Source organism: Papio anubis, chromosome 1 (assembly GCF_008728515.1).
Source record: "Papio anubis isolate 15944 chromosome 1, Panubis1.0, whole genome shotgun sequence".
Lineage (NCBI taxonomy): Eukaryota > Metazoa > Chordata > Mammalia > Primates > Cercopithecidae > Papio > Papio anubis.
Window position 1 is genome coordinate 1,436,150 of NC_044976.1, and position 15,892 is coordinate 1,452,041.

At 55.8% G+C, this 15,892-nt stretch overlaps 1 protein-coding gene across 4 annotated transcripts in view; it reads right to left on the reverse strand.

Moving 5' to 3' along the window:
- MORN1 (MORN repeat containing 1) overlaps window positions 1-15,892 on the reverse strand; it is a 72,476-nt gene that overhangs the window by 28,224 nt on the left and 28,360 nt on the right. For 3 of the 4 annotated variants that reach the window (XM_003890993.3, XM_021935151.2, XM_021935158.2), the window contains exons 9-10: window positions 11,151-11,274; window positions 9,690-9,856 (exon numbers count right to left, since the gene is read on the reverse strand). In XM_003890993.3, coding sequence (XP_003891042.2) covers window positions 9,690-9,856; window positions 11,151-11,274 — 291 coding nt within the window. Of the gene's footprint in view, window positions 1-3,136; window positions 4,441-9,689; window positions 9,857-11,150; window positions 11,275-15,892 lie in introns of those variants that run through there. The other variant, XM_021935154.2, reaches the window with a different exon arrangement.

The window sequence follows — 15,892 nt, forward strand, 5'->3', positions numbered from 1 at the left end:
GCGCACCTGTGCAGGCACATACACATACGTGCACACACACACAGCCGTGTGTACACAGACATGCACACAAACGCACAGGTTCACTTTCCTCTCTATGATGCAAACCCCCAGTTCACACCCCTGAATGCAAGCCCACGGGTTCCTTCTTGTCCCCCCTTCTTTGTGTCTGTAGGCCCTGCTGCACCCCTCAGCGCAGGGATACCCCATGGACGCTGCCTCCATCACCCCCTCAGGCCCCGTGCTTGGGGGCTTCCCTGCTCCATTGGGCCCAACACCCAGACACAGCTCTGAGACCCCAATGGCTACCTCACTTGGCAGGACTTGATGGCTTTAGGACTGAATTGTTCCAGGCGGGAAGGGGAGGGAAGAACAGGAAGGAACCTGAGAGAAGAGAAAAGGACCTGTGGAGGAGGAGGGAACCTGAAAGCTTAAGCTTTTACCCAAAAGAGCAGCCACCTCCAAAGAGGCTGCTTAACCCCAAGGGAGGGGTGCTCCACCCGCCTGCCAGCCAAAGAGCCCCTCGGCTCCCACACGCCTGCCTGAAGGCAGAGAATTAACCTTGCCCCTCCAACATCCCTGCTTAGTTTTAGACAGACGCACACCCTGAAGTCTGAGTTCATTTCCATTTTCATCCGCTGTTCTGGCATTGGAAGCAACATGATATCTTTTTATACTGTATTTTTCTGGGACAGTCCCTCTATATGATGTGATTCCTAGAAAAAGAATTTATAGCACAAACATTCCTTTAAAAATATGGCTCTTTCATGCTACTCTGCCATAATTAACCATAGACAATTAATATTTAAAGCTGTTATCACCCCACGAGGCAATGAAATTTCCTGAAATTCTCTGCTGCACATTCAGACACTTTTACTGGCAAGATTGAATTAGTGGCAGAGGGCACCTTGATTTTTAAAATCATCTTACAATAATGATTGATTCTTCATAGATCCCATCTGATGAATACTCAAAACCATTTGTCCAACACATGAAAAAGAGAAACCACTCAGATCTGTTGAAAATATTCACTGGGAGGGTTTTGTGCATTAAACCAAAAAAAAAAAAAAAAAGAAGAAGAAGAAAAGAAAAGCAACCTGACGTCCTCTCATGCCTGCAGCCTCTCTACGTTCCCAAATCCAATTCCCAGGGGATTGTTTGAGGCACTGGGGCCCAGCCGGCCTGACCGTGTCCACCCGCCATGGGCAGCACCTGCACTCCAACTCAATGGCCCAAATTACGGGGCCCAGGCAGACACCCCACTGACAACAAGGGACACAAAAGGGTTCTTCGCTGCAAGCTGTGGGTGGGAATTACAAAAGGTTAAGAGACTAAATATAAAAATCCTTTGAATATAAAATCAATGTGCTTTGTTACTAAAATCTGGGTGCTGTAATTTAACCAAAATAGGGTTTAGAGTATCTGGCAATAGTCCACGCCTTGGAAATCATCTTTTCTTCTCAACGAAATGCAAATCCTTATTTGAAAGTTAAAAACAACTAAACAACTGAAACATTTCATATCAACAAAATAATAAAATACTGTGATGTGCAATTACGTATCACTGACATTAGGCCTCCAGAAAGAGAAAGGATTTGCCCTCTTTGTCAACTTATTTCTATGAGCGAAAGGCAGGTTTCTGGAGGGTTTGCTCCCGGCTGCTGGTGGGTCTGCGAGGAAAGACGCCTGGGACCCCGAGTCCACGTCAGTTTGTTGGGGGCGAGTGTGAGCTCCCGGGAAGCCTGTCCCTGGGGTGGGCACGGCTGGGTTGAATTTCCAGCCTCCTCCACAGACAGTGGAGCAAGGCCTGTGCTCCCCACAACATGGGCATGAGGGGCGGGGCTGGAGGTGCTCCTGGGAGACCCCAGTGGCCTTGACCCAGCAGGAGGTGCCTCCCGGGGCCTTCTGTTTCCTTCAGTCCAGAGACCTCAGGGGTGGCACGGGGGTGACACAGGTGTGCTGGGCATCTGTGGCAGGTGTTTATCGGCCCCTGGCCGTCGCCCTGAGCTTCAGAACATGCTGAGACACTGGCAATTGCTTTAAAACGTGAGGCGGCTTGGCTTGGCTTGATTTCAGGTCTGACTCATGTCCGTGCTCTCTCAAAGCCCTCCTTCTCTCCCTCCTCTCCCCAGGGCAGCCCGACCTCTGTGCCCCAAAGCCCAGAGGCTGTGAAGTCTGGAGGTGGCTGAGAACATTCCAGTTTGTCTTTGTGGCAGGTGGAGCAGCGCGGGGAGGCAGCACATCCCACTGTTCGGTCCCCACGCACGACCCCCGGGGCAGAGGCCACAGTGAGGCCTGTCGGGTGTCCTGCCAGGCAAAGTCCAGCTGGGACTGGCGGGGGTGCTGCTTGAGCACAGCTGCCCAGGGTGGCCGGGTCAGCGCCCGTCTCCCACGCTCCCTACACACTCACCCCTAGCACTGGGCTTTCACTGCAAAAGCGGCAGGCGTAGAGTCTGTGGAGATGGAGGGTGAGACTAAAGGCTGTTTCAGGGTCACGGCAGGGCACCCCACCCAATTCCTTACCAGAGAAGCGAGTGAGGGTCCCTGGGCTCCTCCTGCAGGGGTGACTGGAGACTCAGGTCCTTGCCTGCCAGCCCTCTCCAGGACTTTCAAGTCGGTTGGTGCACCTGTGGGGACCCAGCAGGGGTCATTCGTGACGAGCCATTTGGCAAAGAGCCATTCTCCCCTCCTCCTCCGGTAACAGAGTCTTTGCTGCGCTTCTTGTCTCTGTGTGGCCTCGTCTGGCTGTGTGGCCTGGTGTGGCCGGGCCGTGTAACCAAGTTCTGAGCAGCGGCAGTGAGGGTGGCGCCTCCAGGAAGCGTCTTTACAAGGGGGGGGGCCCTGGCTGGGCACGGTGGCTCAAGCCTGTAATCCCAGCACTTTGGGAGGCGGAGACGGGCGGATCACGAGGTCAGGAGATCGAGACCATCCTGGCTAACACGGTGAAACCCTGTCTCTACTAAAAAATACAAAAAACTAGCCGGGCGCGGTGGCGGGCGCCTGTAGTCCCAACTACTCGGGAGGCTGAGGCAGGAGAATGGCGTGAACCCGGGAGGCGGAGCTTGCAGTGAGCTGAGATCCGGCCACTGCACTCCAGCCTGGGCGGCAGAGCGAGACTCCGTCTCAAAAAAAAAAAAAAAAAAAAAAAAAAAGAAGGGGGGGGGCCCTGACCCCGCTTTTCTTCACGTTCTGGTCGCTTCGCAATCGTTGGTTTCATCTTTCTGAACTCTCACAATCGCAGGGGCCAAATTCACACGCTTATCAAAAGCCTTAAAGGTGCCAGTGAAGACTCCGCCATCTTGTAGGATACGTCTCATTCTGCGGGCCACGTGCAGCAGCATCTTGCTCCTCTGGCCCACGGTCATGATTGCCATTCCACCACATCTGATGTCCACAGTTAAAACATGGTGCTTCTGAACCTGGTATGAGGCCACCCACAGGCCTACCTACCAATTGGGCTTCCCCCTGCTTGAGGGACGCCGGAAGGCATGCCCCCTCCAGGAATGAGGCCCCCTCCACTAGGAATTAGAGGTCCACCTCCCCGATGAATGCGTCCATCAACACCCTAGCATACTGTTGATCCATCTCAGTCACTTTTTCCCCTGCAATGTGTCTTATGAAATTGTGTAGAGTGTTTGTGAGCTTTTTGTCCCCTCGTTCTGCAATAATAATAGCTAATAATAAACGCATAGAGCAATTAAAAAAAAAGAAGGGGAGGGCCCTTCTCCTTGCTACTTATGCTTCCCCCTTTCTGCTAGCTGGAATAGGGGCATAATGGCTAGAGCCTGTGCAGCCATCCAGGACCATGAGGTGGTGCAGAAAGATGACAGTGGCAGAACAGGTAACAGGAACTGGGGTCCCCAGTGGCTGGGGAGGGAGCTCACCTCTCCCTCTTGAGCTCTGATGTGAGTGAGAAGTCATCTTGGCTGGACTGAAGTCACCCTAGTGTTGTTTGCTAAAAGCAGCCATGTCTCATCCTAAGCACATGGCCTGCCGGGAGGAAGCCAAAGTGGCAGGGCCACGGGGAAGCCTGTGCCACGCAGCAGGGGGTCAGCGGCGGGGAGCAACCCCAGGGGCCTGGCGAGAGCCATCCTGCTCTCTGGCTGTGGCCGGGCTTTGTTGCAGGTAGGTGTTCCTAGTGTGCGCAGCCTGTGACTGCGGGGAGAGGGCTGCCCAGACCTGGAGCTTCCGCCATGGATGCACGTGTCTCAGCCACTGGCTCAGGAGAGTCCTCGGAAGGGACTTCGGCAGGCAGGTACCCTGGAGATTTTCTGGCCCGAGTTTCCTTCAGGCCTCATGTTGGATTATCTTCTGGCCTGAAGCTCTCTGGCCTGACATCTCTGCCCTGCACATGAGTGGCCGTCCGCGTGGCAGATCCTGCTTGGTGGCTGGAGGGCGTGCCATGGTTGGTGCGGGGTGGGCACGTTTCCACAGGTGCCATCTCTGCAGCCACGGGACAGGGGTCTTACTGGGCATCCTGCATCCCGTGGTCCCCAGCCCTCTCCCAGGTAAGCACAGAGACGGAAACTTGAGGCTGGGACCAGCACAGCTGCACGCGGCCCCAGGACGCACTGCAGGCCAGGCCAGAGGCTTCAACGGGGCCCACCCGTTGGCAAGGGTCTGGCCAGAGGGAAGGACGCCCGTCTGGGAGCCAAGCAAGCAGCGCTGTGACCGGGCCAGGGACGAGTGTGAGCAAGGGACTTTGGTTTGTTTTTTTTGAGAATGTGAAGTTCACGCTTACAAGGAAATGATTCCTGGTGTATTTTCCCTGGACACGCGGGACAGCCTCAGAACGGCACCTTTTGTTTTCTTTCAGGACGATGGCTAAAGCCGGCCCCTGGTCCCCGCTGGCTGGTTGTGAGGTCTTCCTTGATTCTGGGGCCTCCCTGTGGCTGGGCCTGGGCCTGTCTGGAATTGGCTTCCCCTTCCAGGCCTGAGCAGGGGTTGCTGACTGAGGGAGGGGGCTCCGGGAGCTGCCCCAGACCTCGGGGTGATGCTGGTAGGCCCAGGTAGACAGAGCTGGGTTCCTGACACAGTGGGGCTGATACCTCCAGCCTCCCGGCCAGGACTACTCTTGTCTAAGCCATCATTATTTTAGTTTTCTCCTACTTGGGGATGAATGCTGTCCCGGCTGGAACTGAAACTTCGAAATGACTCCGTTTCCTCTGTAGGGCTCCTGGCCAGCATCCCCAATCCCCTAGGGCCTGAGGGCTGTGGTGGGGGACTGGTTGGGCTCCAGGTACTGAGTGGGGCCCTCTGCCCAGCACCCTGCTGTCCTGGGGCAGGGAGAACCCACCATGTCCTAGGGTGCTGTGAAGGCCACATGTTGGGGGCAGACTTTCAACGGGAGATGGGAATTGGGAAGAAAAGTTTGTGTCAACTGCTGCATGGAATGAAGGGGTCTGGAAGCAGCAAGCCCGATCAATCAGTCCTAAATGGCATTATGGATTACATAAAGAAGGGAAGATAAAGACTAAAGAGGCTGGGATGGTGGCTCATGCCTGTGATCCCAGCACTTTGAGGGGCCAAGGCGAGCAGGTCACGTGAGGCCAGGAGTTCGAAACCATCCTGGCCAACATGGCAAAACCCCATCTCTACTAAAAATACAAAAATTAGTTGGGTGTGGTGCTAGGGTGAGTCCTGCTGGGTCCTTGGCCCAGTCGCTGAGACAGGAGACAGACAAAGCAAGGACCCTGCCGACCGTGCCCCGGGGACACATGCCCGCCCCGCCCCTTCCCGCGAGGGAGTTCTCCAGTTTTAAGAAAAGGGAAGTGAAAGCAGCCTGTGATCCCAGCACTTCGGGAGGCTGAGGCGGGAGGATCGCTTGGACTCAGGAGTTTGAGACCAGCCTGGGCAACATGGCGAGGCCCTGTCTCTACAAAAAAACACAAAATATTAGCCAGGCATGGTGGCTCGTGCCTGTGGTCCCAGCTACTCTGGAGGCTGAGCCGGGAGGATCGCCTGAGCCTGGGAAGTGGAGGCTGCAGTGAGCTGAGATCATGCCATTGCACTCCAGCCTGGGTGACGGAAAGGAAGTAGGAGCCTACTGGAGAGCCCCTCCCTGACTCTGGCCTCCCCCTCCTCTTCTCAGCATGGACTTGGCTGCACCAGACCCCAGGCCAGGCTCCTCCCCTCCAGGGTGCCCCTGCACAGGTCGGGGTGGAGGCCAGCATGTGTACTCAGTCATCCGTCCTTGGGGTGGACACTGCTGTTACCCTCCCTTTATAGATGAGGAAACTGAGGCACAGAGAGGTTTAGTTTCACATCAGTGTGAAAGCAGCAGCCCAGCCTCCCAGGGTTGGTCTTGGATGCACCCATGAGCCCTAGGCAGAGCTTGGCACCAAACTCCAAATGTCTGGGGTTCAAGCCCCAGCAGGTCTTACAAAAACAAACGCATGTACCTCTAGGTTTCCCAAGGCATATTTCTTTTGTGCTGGATAATTTATGGCTGGACACTCACATCATCGTCAAGCCAGAAATAGCCTGGGCCGGGCTGAGAGTTGGGGGAGGCCCCCAGACCCAGGCAGTGGGGCTGGTGCAGGGGCCCGCGCGGGGTAGGGTGCAATGCAGGCACAAGGCTGGTTTTAATTGAGACCTTGGCTCCGAAAATCTCTCCAAGTAGAAGGCGTGGCGCCCAGTAAGTATTTTTATGCAGAAATATGAGAGCTATTCCACCTATGCGGCATAAAACTGCTTCTATAAACTGAGGTAAAGGCAGACGAGGGGGCGCGGGCTGGACCCCCCATGGCCCTGCTGGCCCGAGGCTTGGCCGCCTTGGCCTCCCGTGGAGGCGCCGGGCCCTGCTGTCCCACCTGGGATGCCCGCATGCTCTTTTATATGAAGAATGACGCCGGGCTTGCTGCTCCGCTCACAGCCGTTGTTTGACGGAGCCTCATCTGATCCTAGAAGAACGAGCTCCCTACAAGCAGACCCCCGAGGCTCTGAGGCTCTGGGGCTCTGGCCACCAGCTGGGTGAGGTTTCCGGGGGCAGGGGCACAGGCATGGAAGGTGGCCCTGGTGGCGGAGGCTCTTCCCAGGACGGCGAGGGCCATTTCGCTGCTGCTTCCTCCCACTTAAGCTGTGTGAGTCACGGATCCTCAGGGAGAACTTGGGGCCAAGTGACCGGCCAAGAGTGCTGGCTGCTGAGAGGGGCTGCTGCAGACAGTGACCAGGAGGGTCACAGGCCACACAGTGCCCGGGAGAGAGGGTGCAGGCACAGCCTGCCAACCACACCCCTCAGCCCTGTCTCGCTGCAGGAGAGCCTGGAGCTGAGCTGAGCCCACGAGGTAGTGTGGCTGGCTGCGCTGAGGTCTGGGGCACCCTTGGGACAGGCACACCTGGGCAGGAAGATGTGAAGGAGGCTTTGGGGCCTGCTAGGCTGGCTTAAGGGACAGGAAAGGGGGGTCCAGACCAAGGCTCACCAGACTCCGGCTTGGGAGGGGCTGGCCCTGCCTGCCTGCCCCAGGGGCCTGGAGGGTCGGAGTTGGGGCTCCCCCGAGTGGGACAGCCGGGTCAGGAGACTGTGAGGACTCAGGGGTGGCAGGTGGGGCTCAGGTCTAGAGTGGAGAGGCCTCGGAATTTGGGGAGGCGGTGGTGGTGCCATCTGTGCAAATCCTGGAGACAGCCTCCAGGGGACTTGGGGCTGAGTGGGGTGGGCAGGGCCGGGCAGAGACATGGCAGGGACTGAGCTCGCATCGGCCAAGGCAGGTGACAAGGGCTGGCATATGAGGCGCATTTGGGGATGATTCGGGGCATCTCATCAAACCTGGGACATTTACCTGCGTGCGGAAGGTGGTGGCGCACAGCCCATCCCCGCTAAGTTGTGAATCTGGGCTCACCACAACCTCTCAGATCTGCCCTGTGCTCCTCGACCCAGGAACCTGTGGCCTGTGTCCTCCTCAAGCAGCACCCCAGGCTCAGATCCCAGCTCTAGGGGCCGGGGACCTCAGCTGTCAGCTGGGCCCTCTTCAAAGGCCCCCAAACTCAAAGTGCCAGGCATTTGTACAGTGGGGACCCCCATGCCCGACCCCCGTTTACTGAGCCTTGGGGTGCAGGGCTGTGGCAAGAAGGACCTGGTAGCTGGCAGCACCCCAGGGCCTCCCAACGCTGTTAAGACTGTTCCCTCACTCTGGCACTGAGACGCACACCGTGCTGCATGGGAGGGTTTGACGTGCGCACCGCTCGCTGCATGGGACACGCACACTGCCCTGCACAGGAGGGTTTGACACGCACACTGCGCTGCATGGGAGGGTTTGACATGCACACCGTGCTGCATGGGAGGGTTTGACACGCACACTGCGCTGCATGGGAGGGTTTGACATGCACACCATGCTGCATGGGACATGCACACTGCACTGCACAGGAGGATTTGACATGCACATGGCTCACTGCATGGGAGGGTTTGACGCTTCACTTTTACCCGTGCTGCTGCATGGGAGGGTTGATGCGCGCACTTCAGCTGCATGGGAGGGTTGAAGCATACACCATGCTGCATGGGACATGCACTGCACTGCCTGGAGGTTTGGCAATGCACATGGCTCACTGCGTGGGGTTTGGCCAGCATACCTACGCTGTAGGAGGGTTTAAGTAGCGCCACACCCGCAGCTATCTGGGAGGGTTTGTCGCTTACCGCCGCTTGCTGTCACGGGAGGGTTTAGCTTACACCCAGCGGCGCTGCGGGAGGGTTGGCGTGCACACCTCCTGTGGGGTTGTGGCGCTGCCGTGCTGCAGGAGGAGTTCAGCGTGCACACCTTCGCTGTATGGGAGGTTGATGCAGCGCTGCCGCGGGAGGGCTTGACATGCATACCAGCTGCATGCAGTTCTGCCTTTACTGCACTGTGGGGAGGTTTGGCAATGCACAGTTCCACTGCACTGGAGGTTTAGCCCTTACCACTTTCTGCAGGAGGGTTGATCGCTTTACCGCTCTCGAGAGAGGGTTTGATCACGCTTTACTGCCTGCGGGAGGGTTTGATGTGGCCATCACACACACTGCACTGGAGGGTTTGATGGGCACACTGCACTGCACTGGAGGGTTTGGCACTGCATGGGAGGGTTTGACGGGCACGTCGTGCTGCATGGGACGGATGAAGCTTTGACTCAACTCCATGAGTAACTCTGGAATGATCCGTGTGAAGTCTAGGCCACACATTCTATGGAAGTGCCGTTCTCACTGGCCCCAGCCTGGGGGGCAGAGTTGGGGGCTGGGGGTTCTGTCGGAGCACCTGGGCCTCATCTCCATGAGGAAACGTGAGGCCCCCCGTGCAGAAGTGGAGCAGCAGGAAACCCAGACCTTGAGAGAGCCACGGCCAGCAGCCACTGTGGGGGCTACCAGGTGGCAGGAGTGGCTGGGGCCGTGTCCAGGCTGGCCACTGGCCTCAAGGCCTGGGTGAGTCTGCTGCCCTCAGCCAGGGAGACCCAGAAACTCTGCCCTGAGGACCCTACGAGGCTGAGCCCCTGCCAGGCTCAGGGGAGACGAACAATCGGCTTGAGCCTCCGCAGCCCCCCAGGACTGCTTGTCTGGGGATGCGGCTGCCTGGCCCTGCCTCCTTTCACCCACGCGTGACGACTAACCCTGGGTGCGGCTTGCTCCTGCTCTGGCCTGGTTCTGGGTCCCCATGACCGCACATTCCCTTGACTGCTGGGCCTGGGCCCACCCACCCCCAACCCCCAACTGGTTTGTGAGCTCCACTTACCAAGCAGGCCACTGGGGGTGCCCTCCTGGCCACAGAGGGCACCCAAATCCAGCTCCAGGTCTCTCCTGGGCAGGGGTACGTCGGCTTCTGCACCTTTCTTGGCAGCTCTGGGCCCCGGCACCCCAGCTGCAGGGCTGGACACAGGATAAGGGATGCATTCGAACCCACTGCAAAGGAATAGGGGCTGCTTGGCTCTGCTCACCCCACACCAAGCTAGGGTGCAGGCAGACAGCGTGGTCCGTGCCCTGGACCCAGGGACTTGCCTACACTGAGTCCAGGGAGTGCTACTCAGCCTCTCTGGGAGGTCTCCTGCTGGGATGGGATCAACAGAGGCCCAGAGAGAAAAAGGGCCTAGCCAGATAGCAGGTCTCAGCGTGAAGGAAGAGCTGCCTGCCGCCCCCACTATTCTTTTTTTTTTTTTTGAGACGGAGTCTTGCTCTGTCACCCAGGCTGGAGTGCAGTGGCGCGATCTCGGCTCACTACAAGCTCCGCCTCCTGGGTTCACGCCATTCTCCTGCCTCAGCCTCCCGAGTAGCTGGGACTACAGGCGCCCGCTACCACGCCCGGCTAATTTTTTTGTATTTTTAGTAGAGACGGGGTTTCACCGTGTTAGCCAGGATGGTCTTGATCTCCTGACCTCGTGATCCGCCTGTCTCGGCCTCCCAAAGTGCTGGGATTATAGGCTTGAGCCACCGCACCTGGCCCCCATTATTCTTTATGACAACTCCAGCAGCATCACCTCTTGGGTACATTCTGACTTTCACAGTGGGTCCAAGTTTACTGCAAATGTCAGACCGTCCTTAACTCTGGAGAAGGGCTGGTGGGAAAAGGGAGTGTCAGAGCTGTGGCGGTACACTCAGGTCTGGTTGCCTGGGGCACGGCTAAGTTCTGACTGTGAATGGGAAAATGCATGGATTGTCATGTGACGGGGCTTAGAGTGAGGCCTCTTCCTAGAGTCCTGCAGCTCAGGCCTCTGTTTGCATGTGGGTTCGTGCACACACTGGCCTGGTCCAGCGTGTTCCTGGGAGGCCTGGTGATGTGTGCATGGGGAGTGGCGCCCAACTAGGCCTGGCTGGTAAGGGCCGTTCCCCTCCTGGCTGCATCAAGAGAGGCCTGAGCACCTCTGCAGCCGACCCTCCCCCCAGGAGCACCCGAGGGCCGGAGTCCTGACGTCTCCCCTCCAGATATGGACCCAGGCCCAGAGGCTTCGGGGCCGATTGCTGGGGGAGACTGGGGGCTCTGACTAGGGCCTTGCGGTCTCACAAGGCAAGAGGGACCACAGCAAAGGGTCAGATACTGAAATTCAAGGGAGCTGTTTCCTTAGAACAGACATCGAATATTTCATTTGTCATAACCAGGACTTAGCCCAGGTCTCCAGGGACAAAAGGACAAGGAATTAATGTGATCTAAATGAACTCAAAACAAACTCAAAACTAACTCGTTGGTGTCACACGTACTCACAATGGGGTCTGGATGAGTGTCTCTTGGTTGTCTCTGTCCACTTTGAAAAAGCTGACCTCAGAATAGGCCGACAGCTGCACGTATCTGACGCCCGCTGAGATCTGCAGGACCCGGCCACTCTCGCCTTCCAGGAGAGAGGAGCAGGCAGTGAACACTCGCAGGCACCCAGGAGCAGGGGGCGCGGGCACAGGGCTCACCAAGACTTGCCTGTGGGCCCGGGGCAGGCCTCTGGGACACTGTGTTTATAACTCGGCGGGGCCACATTTGCTGGCGGCCGTGGCCCCGGGGGGCTGAGTACCCCGGCTTGCCCTCCGTGGCCTCTCTGCTCCTCTCCCATGCCCTGCAGAAGTTTCCCGGCCTGGGATCTCTGGTGCTGGCCACACTCACCCCAACACCCCTGTGCCCCTTGCCTCAGGTCCTGGATCCTGAATCGCCAGCTCTGGGCCTCGGGGACCCCTGGCTCCACCTCTGCCTGAGCCTGGGGGTGGCACACTATCAGAAGGCATCTCCTTGCCAACCAGCCTCAGGGGTTCACCTCAGGTACACCCAGGCCCTGGGCTGGTCAGGGGCATGGGGTGGCACTGGCACAAGCTCCCGGGGCCTCCAACGTGGTTCTCATCCCCCTGGCGGATAGCAGGCCTTCCATGCCCATCTCCCACCCTGACCCGGGGGGATGGTCCCTCCACCAAGGTACCCAGCACAGGGCCTGGCACATAGCCGGTGCCCACCAAGTGTCTGCTGAGTCAGCTGCTTCATCCTGCACCCCATTGCTCCTGGGAACCTCAGGCTGCAGGTGGCCCCCCGAGGACTGTGCCCAAGGAGTGGACACCATTGTCCCTCTGAGTTGCTGAGTGCAGATGCTCTGGGCCCTGCTGGGCAGGTGGAGGTGGCGGAGTTGGGTGTTCAGCCACACTCAGAAGACCCCACGTGGGAGCTGGATAGCAGGGAGGAGTGGCTTGGGCACCGTGGGTGGAGGCAGGATGGCTGTGCTGAGAGGAGCAAAGAGGAAGAGGAAGGAGGCCAGGTGCGGTGGCTCACACCTGTAATTCCAGCACTTTGGGAGGATCACCTGAGGTCAGGAGTTTGAGACCAGCCTGGCCAACATGGCGAAACCTGTCTCTACTAAAAATACAAAAATTAGTCAAGGGTGGTGGCAGACACCTGTAATCATCCCAGCTCCTTGGGAGGCTGAGGCAGGAGAATCACTTGAACCCAGGAGGCGGAGGCTGCAGTGAGCCGGGATCATTGCCACTGCACTCCAGCCTGGGAGACAGAGAGAGACTTCGTCCAAAAAAAAAAAAAAAAAGAAAAGAAAAGAAAAGAAAGAAAGAAAGAAAAAAAAAGAAACAAAAGAAGAGGAAGGAGACCAGTTCAGGGCCCCAGAGTGGATGCCAAGCTTTGGGATGGGTTCCCAGGTGGGAAGTGACTGGACTTCAGCGAACATGGGCTATTCGGACAAAGCAGGGCCCAGGCGGGCTCCCACTTGGGGTGGCGATGGAGGGTCGCCTCAGAGCCTAGGGCTGTCCCCAATCATCACCGATGAAGTATCACACCCTGCACCCCTAGCACTAGGCACAGGTCCAGGGCCTGGTCATGTGGACTCTGAGGTCAAGGTCCCATGGAGAAGGAAAGGTCAACAGGAACCCAGCCTAAGATCTGGTGCAGGAGACGTGACTGAGAAAGCAAAGATGTGAAATGTAAAAACACCAGCGTAGCCTGCTGGACTTCCATATGGGGACGGAGTGACTGGGATCGACGGACACCCCGGTTCAAACAACCAAGAACGCCGACAAAGTGCGATGAAATTGATCACCAGGATCCCGGACACCAGGCAACTCAGGACAGATTCTTCAAAGAAGGAAACAAACGGTGTGGCCACTGCCTTAAGAGAACGTGCAGGATGAGCTGCAGACAGAGGAAACTGAGGCACAGTCCAACAAACCCCTCAGTTGAGAAAAATGAGCAGAGAATCTGGGGAACAAGGCACACAGTCAGAGTTTTTTTTTTTTTTTTTTTTTTTTTTGAGATGGAGTCTCGCTCTGTCGCCCAGGCTGGAGTGCAGTGGCCGGATCTCAGCTCACTGCAAGCTCCGCCTCCCGGGTTCACGCCATTCTCCTGCCTCAGCCTCCCAAGCAGCTGGGACTACAGGCGCCCGCCACCACGCCCGGCTAGTTTTTTTTTGTATTTTAGTAGAGACGGGGTTTCACCGTGTTAGCCAGGATGGTCTCGATCTCCTGACCTTGTGATCCGCCCGTCTCGGCCTCCCAAAGTGCTGGAATTACAGGCTTGAGCCACCGCGCCCGGCCTCAGAGTTTTAAAGTTCAAAAGGCAGAGCAGCGAAGAGGAGAGAGAGGACCCTGAGTAGAGGGAGGACCCCGCAGCCTGCAGGAGGCCCTGGAATACTCAGCGGAGCACCAGTCAGCACAGCTGGGACGAAACTCCACAAGGCTGGGGAAGAACCACCCGAAGAATTAAGAGGGACCAGGACCTGGGCCTCACACAGGACTGGGCATGGTGCCTGTTCTCATCGGCCAGGCTGGAAAAACTCAGAAGTCACAGGAAGCTGGGACAAGCTCTCAGAAGGTTCTTGCTACAGTCATGGGGAACCGTTGGTGTGGGGCAGACAGGTCCCCCGCAGACCTGCCCAACAAATCATAAACGCAAGACCCAGGAGGACTTGACTGTCTCCAAGTCACTGAACTGTGCCCCAGAACAAAGCTCAAGAATATTGACAGGAATACAAAAATATCCAGCACCCAACAAGGTAAAATTTACAATGTCTGGCATCCAGTCAAAGATTACGAGGCATGCAAAGAATGCAGGAAAGTATGGCCCATAACAAGGAGAAAAATACATTGACTGAAACCGGTCCAAAACCGACACGGATGTTAGAATCAGCAGTAAAGGACATTCAAGCATGGTCATCATAACTGTATTCCATGTTCCAAAGTTAAATAGAGACACAGAAGATATAAAAAAAGAACAAAGAGCCGGGCACGGTGGCTCGCACCTGTAATCCCAGCACTTTGGGAGGCTGAGGTGGGCAGATCACCTGAGGTCAGAAGTTTGAGACCAGCCTGGCCAACATGGTGAAACCCCATCTCTACTAAAAATACAAAAAATTAGCTGGGTGTGGTGGCACGTGTCTGTCATCCCAGCTACTTGGGAGGCTGAAGCGGGAGAATCATTTGAACCTGGGAGGTGGAGGTCGCAGTGAGCCGAGATTGTGCCACTGGACTCCAGCCTGGGAGACAGAGAGCGAGACTCCGTCTCCATCAATCAATCAATCAATCAATCAGTAAGAAAAAAGAACGATGTCAAACTTCTGGTGATGAAAACTATAATGTATGAGATAAAAAAGTATGCTGTTGCTCACAACAGGTTAAACATCGCAGAAGAAAAGATTTACGAACCTGGAAATGCGGTTGACCCTGGGCCAACATGGGAATGCCGGCCGCTGACCCTCCATACGGCTGAAAATCCACATGTCAATTCTGACTCCCCCATGACTTAACTCTAATAGCATACTGTTGACCAGAAGCCTTGCTGATAACAGAAACTGTTGATTAACACGTATTTTGTATGTTGTATCTATTAAATACTGTATTCTTACAATACAGTAAGCTAGAAGAAAGAAAATCATAGTAAAAGAAAACAAGGCCGGGCGCAGTGGCTCACGCCTGTAATCCCAGCACCTTGGGAGGCTGAGGCAGGCGGATCACGAGGTCAGGAGTTTGAGACCAGCCTGGCCAATATGGTGAAACTCCATCTCTACTAAATATACAAATATTAGCCGGGCATGGTGGCACGCGCCTGTAATCCCAGCTACTCGGGAGGCTGAGGCAGGAGAATCGCTTGAACCCAGGAGGTGGAGGTTGCAATGAGCTGAGATCATACCACTGCACTCCAGCCTGGGTGACAGAGTGAGACATCTCAAAAACCCCAAAAACCAAAAAACATATTTACTATTTATTAAGTGGAAGTGGATTATCATAAAGATCATCCTTGTTGTCTTCACACTGAAGAGACTGAGGAGGAGGAGGAAGAAGAGGGGTTGGTCTTGCTGTTCTGGGGGTGGCCGAGGCAGAGGAAAACCTGTGTATGAGTGGATCCCGCAGTTCAAACCTGTGTTGTTCAACTGTACAGCTGTAGAAGCCATCCCAAGTGAACCATCGAGGGAAAAAAGAGTAAGAAAGAAAAAACAAGAAGGAAGAAAGGAAGGGAACCGGTGAACAGTGGGACAACCTCAAGTAGCCCAATCATGGGTAACACATGGGACAGGCTGTGCCAGAAAAACTACTGGAAGAAATAATGGTTGAAAATTTTCCAAATTTAATGAAAACAACTGACGTCAGGAGTTTGCGACCAGCCTGGCCTACGTGGTGAAATCCTGTCTCTACTAAAAATACAAAAAAAATTAGCTGGGTGTGGTGGTGGGTGCCTGTCATCCCAGCTATTCGGGAGGCTGAGGCAGGAGAATTGCTTGAACCTGGGAGGCAGAGGTTGCAGTGAGCTGAGATGGTGCCATTGTACTCCAGCCTGGGTGACAGAGCAAAACTCAAAAAAAAAAAAAAAAAAAAAAAAAAGAAACTAAAATCAAGATGTTTTCAGACATACAAAAGTGGAAAGAATTCATTACTAGCAAACCTGTACTACAAGAAATGTTAAAGATTAAGTCCTTTAGGCAGAGGAAAATGAGAGCAGATGGAAATATGGATCCACAGGAAGAAGCAAGAAGAACC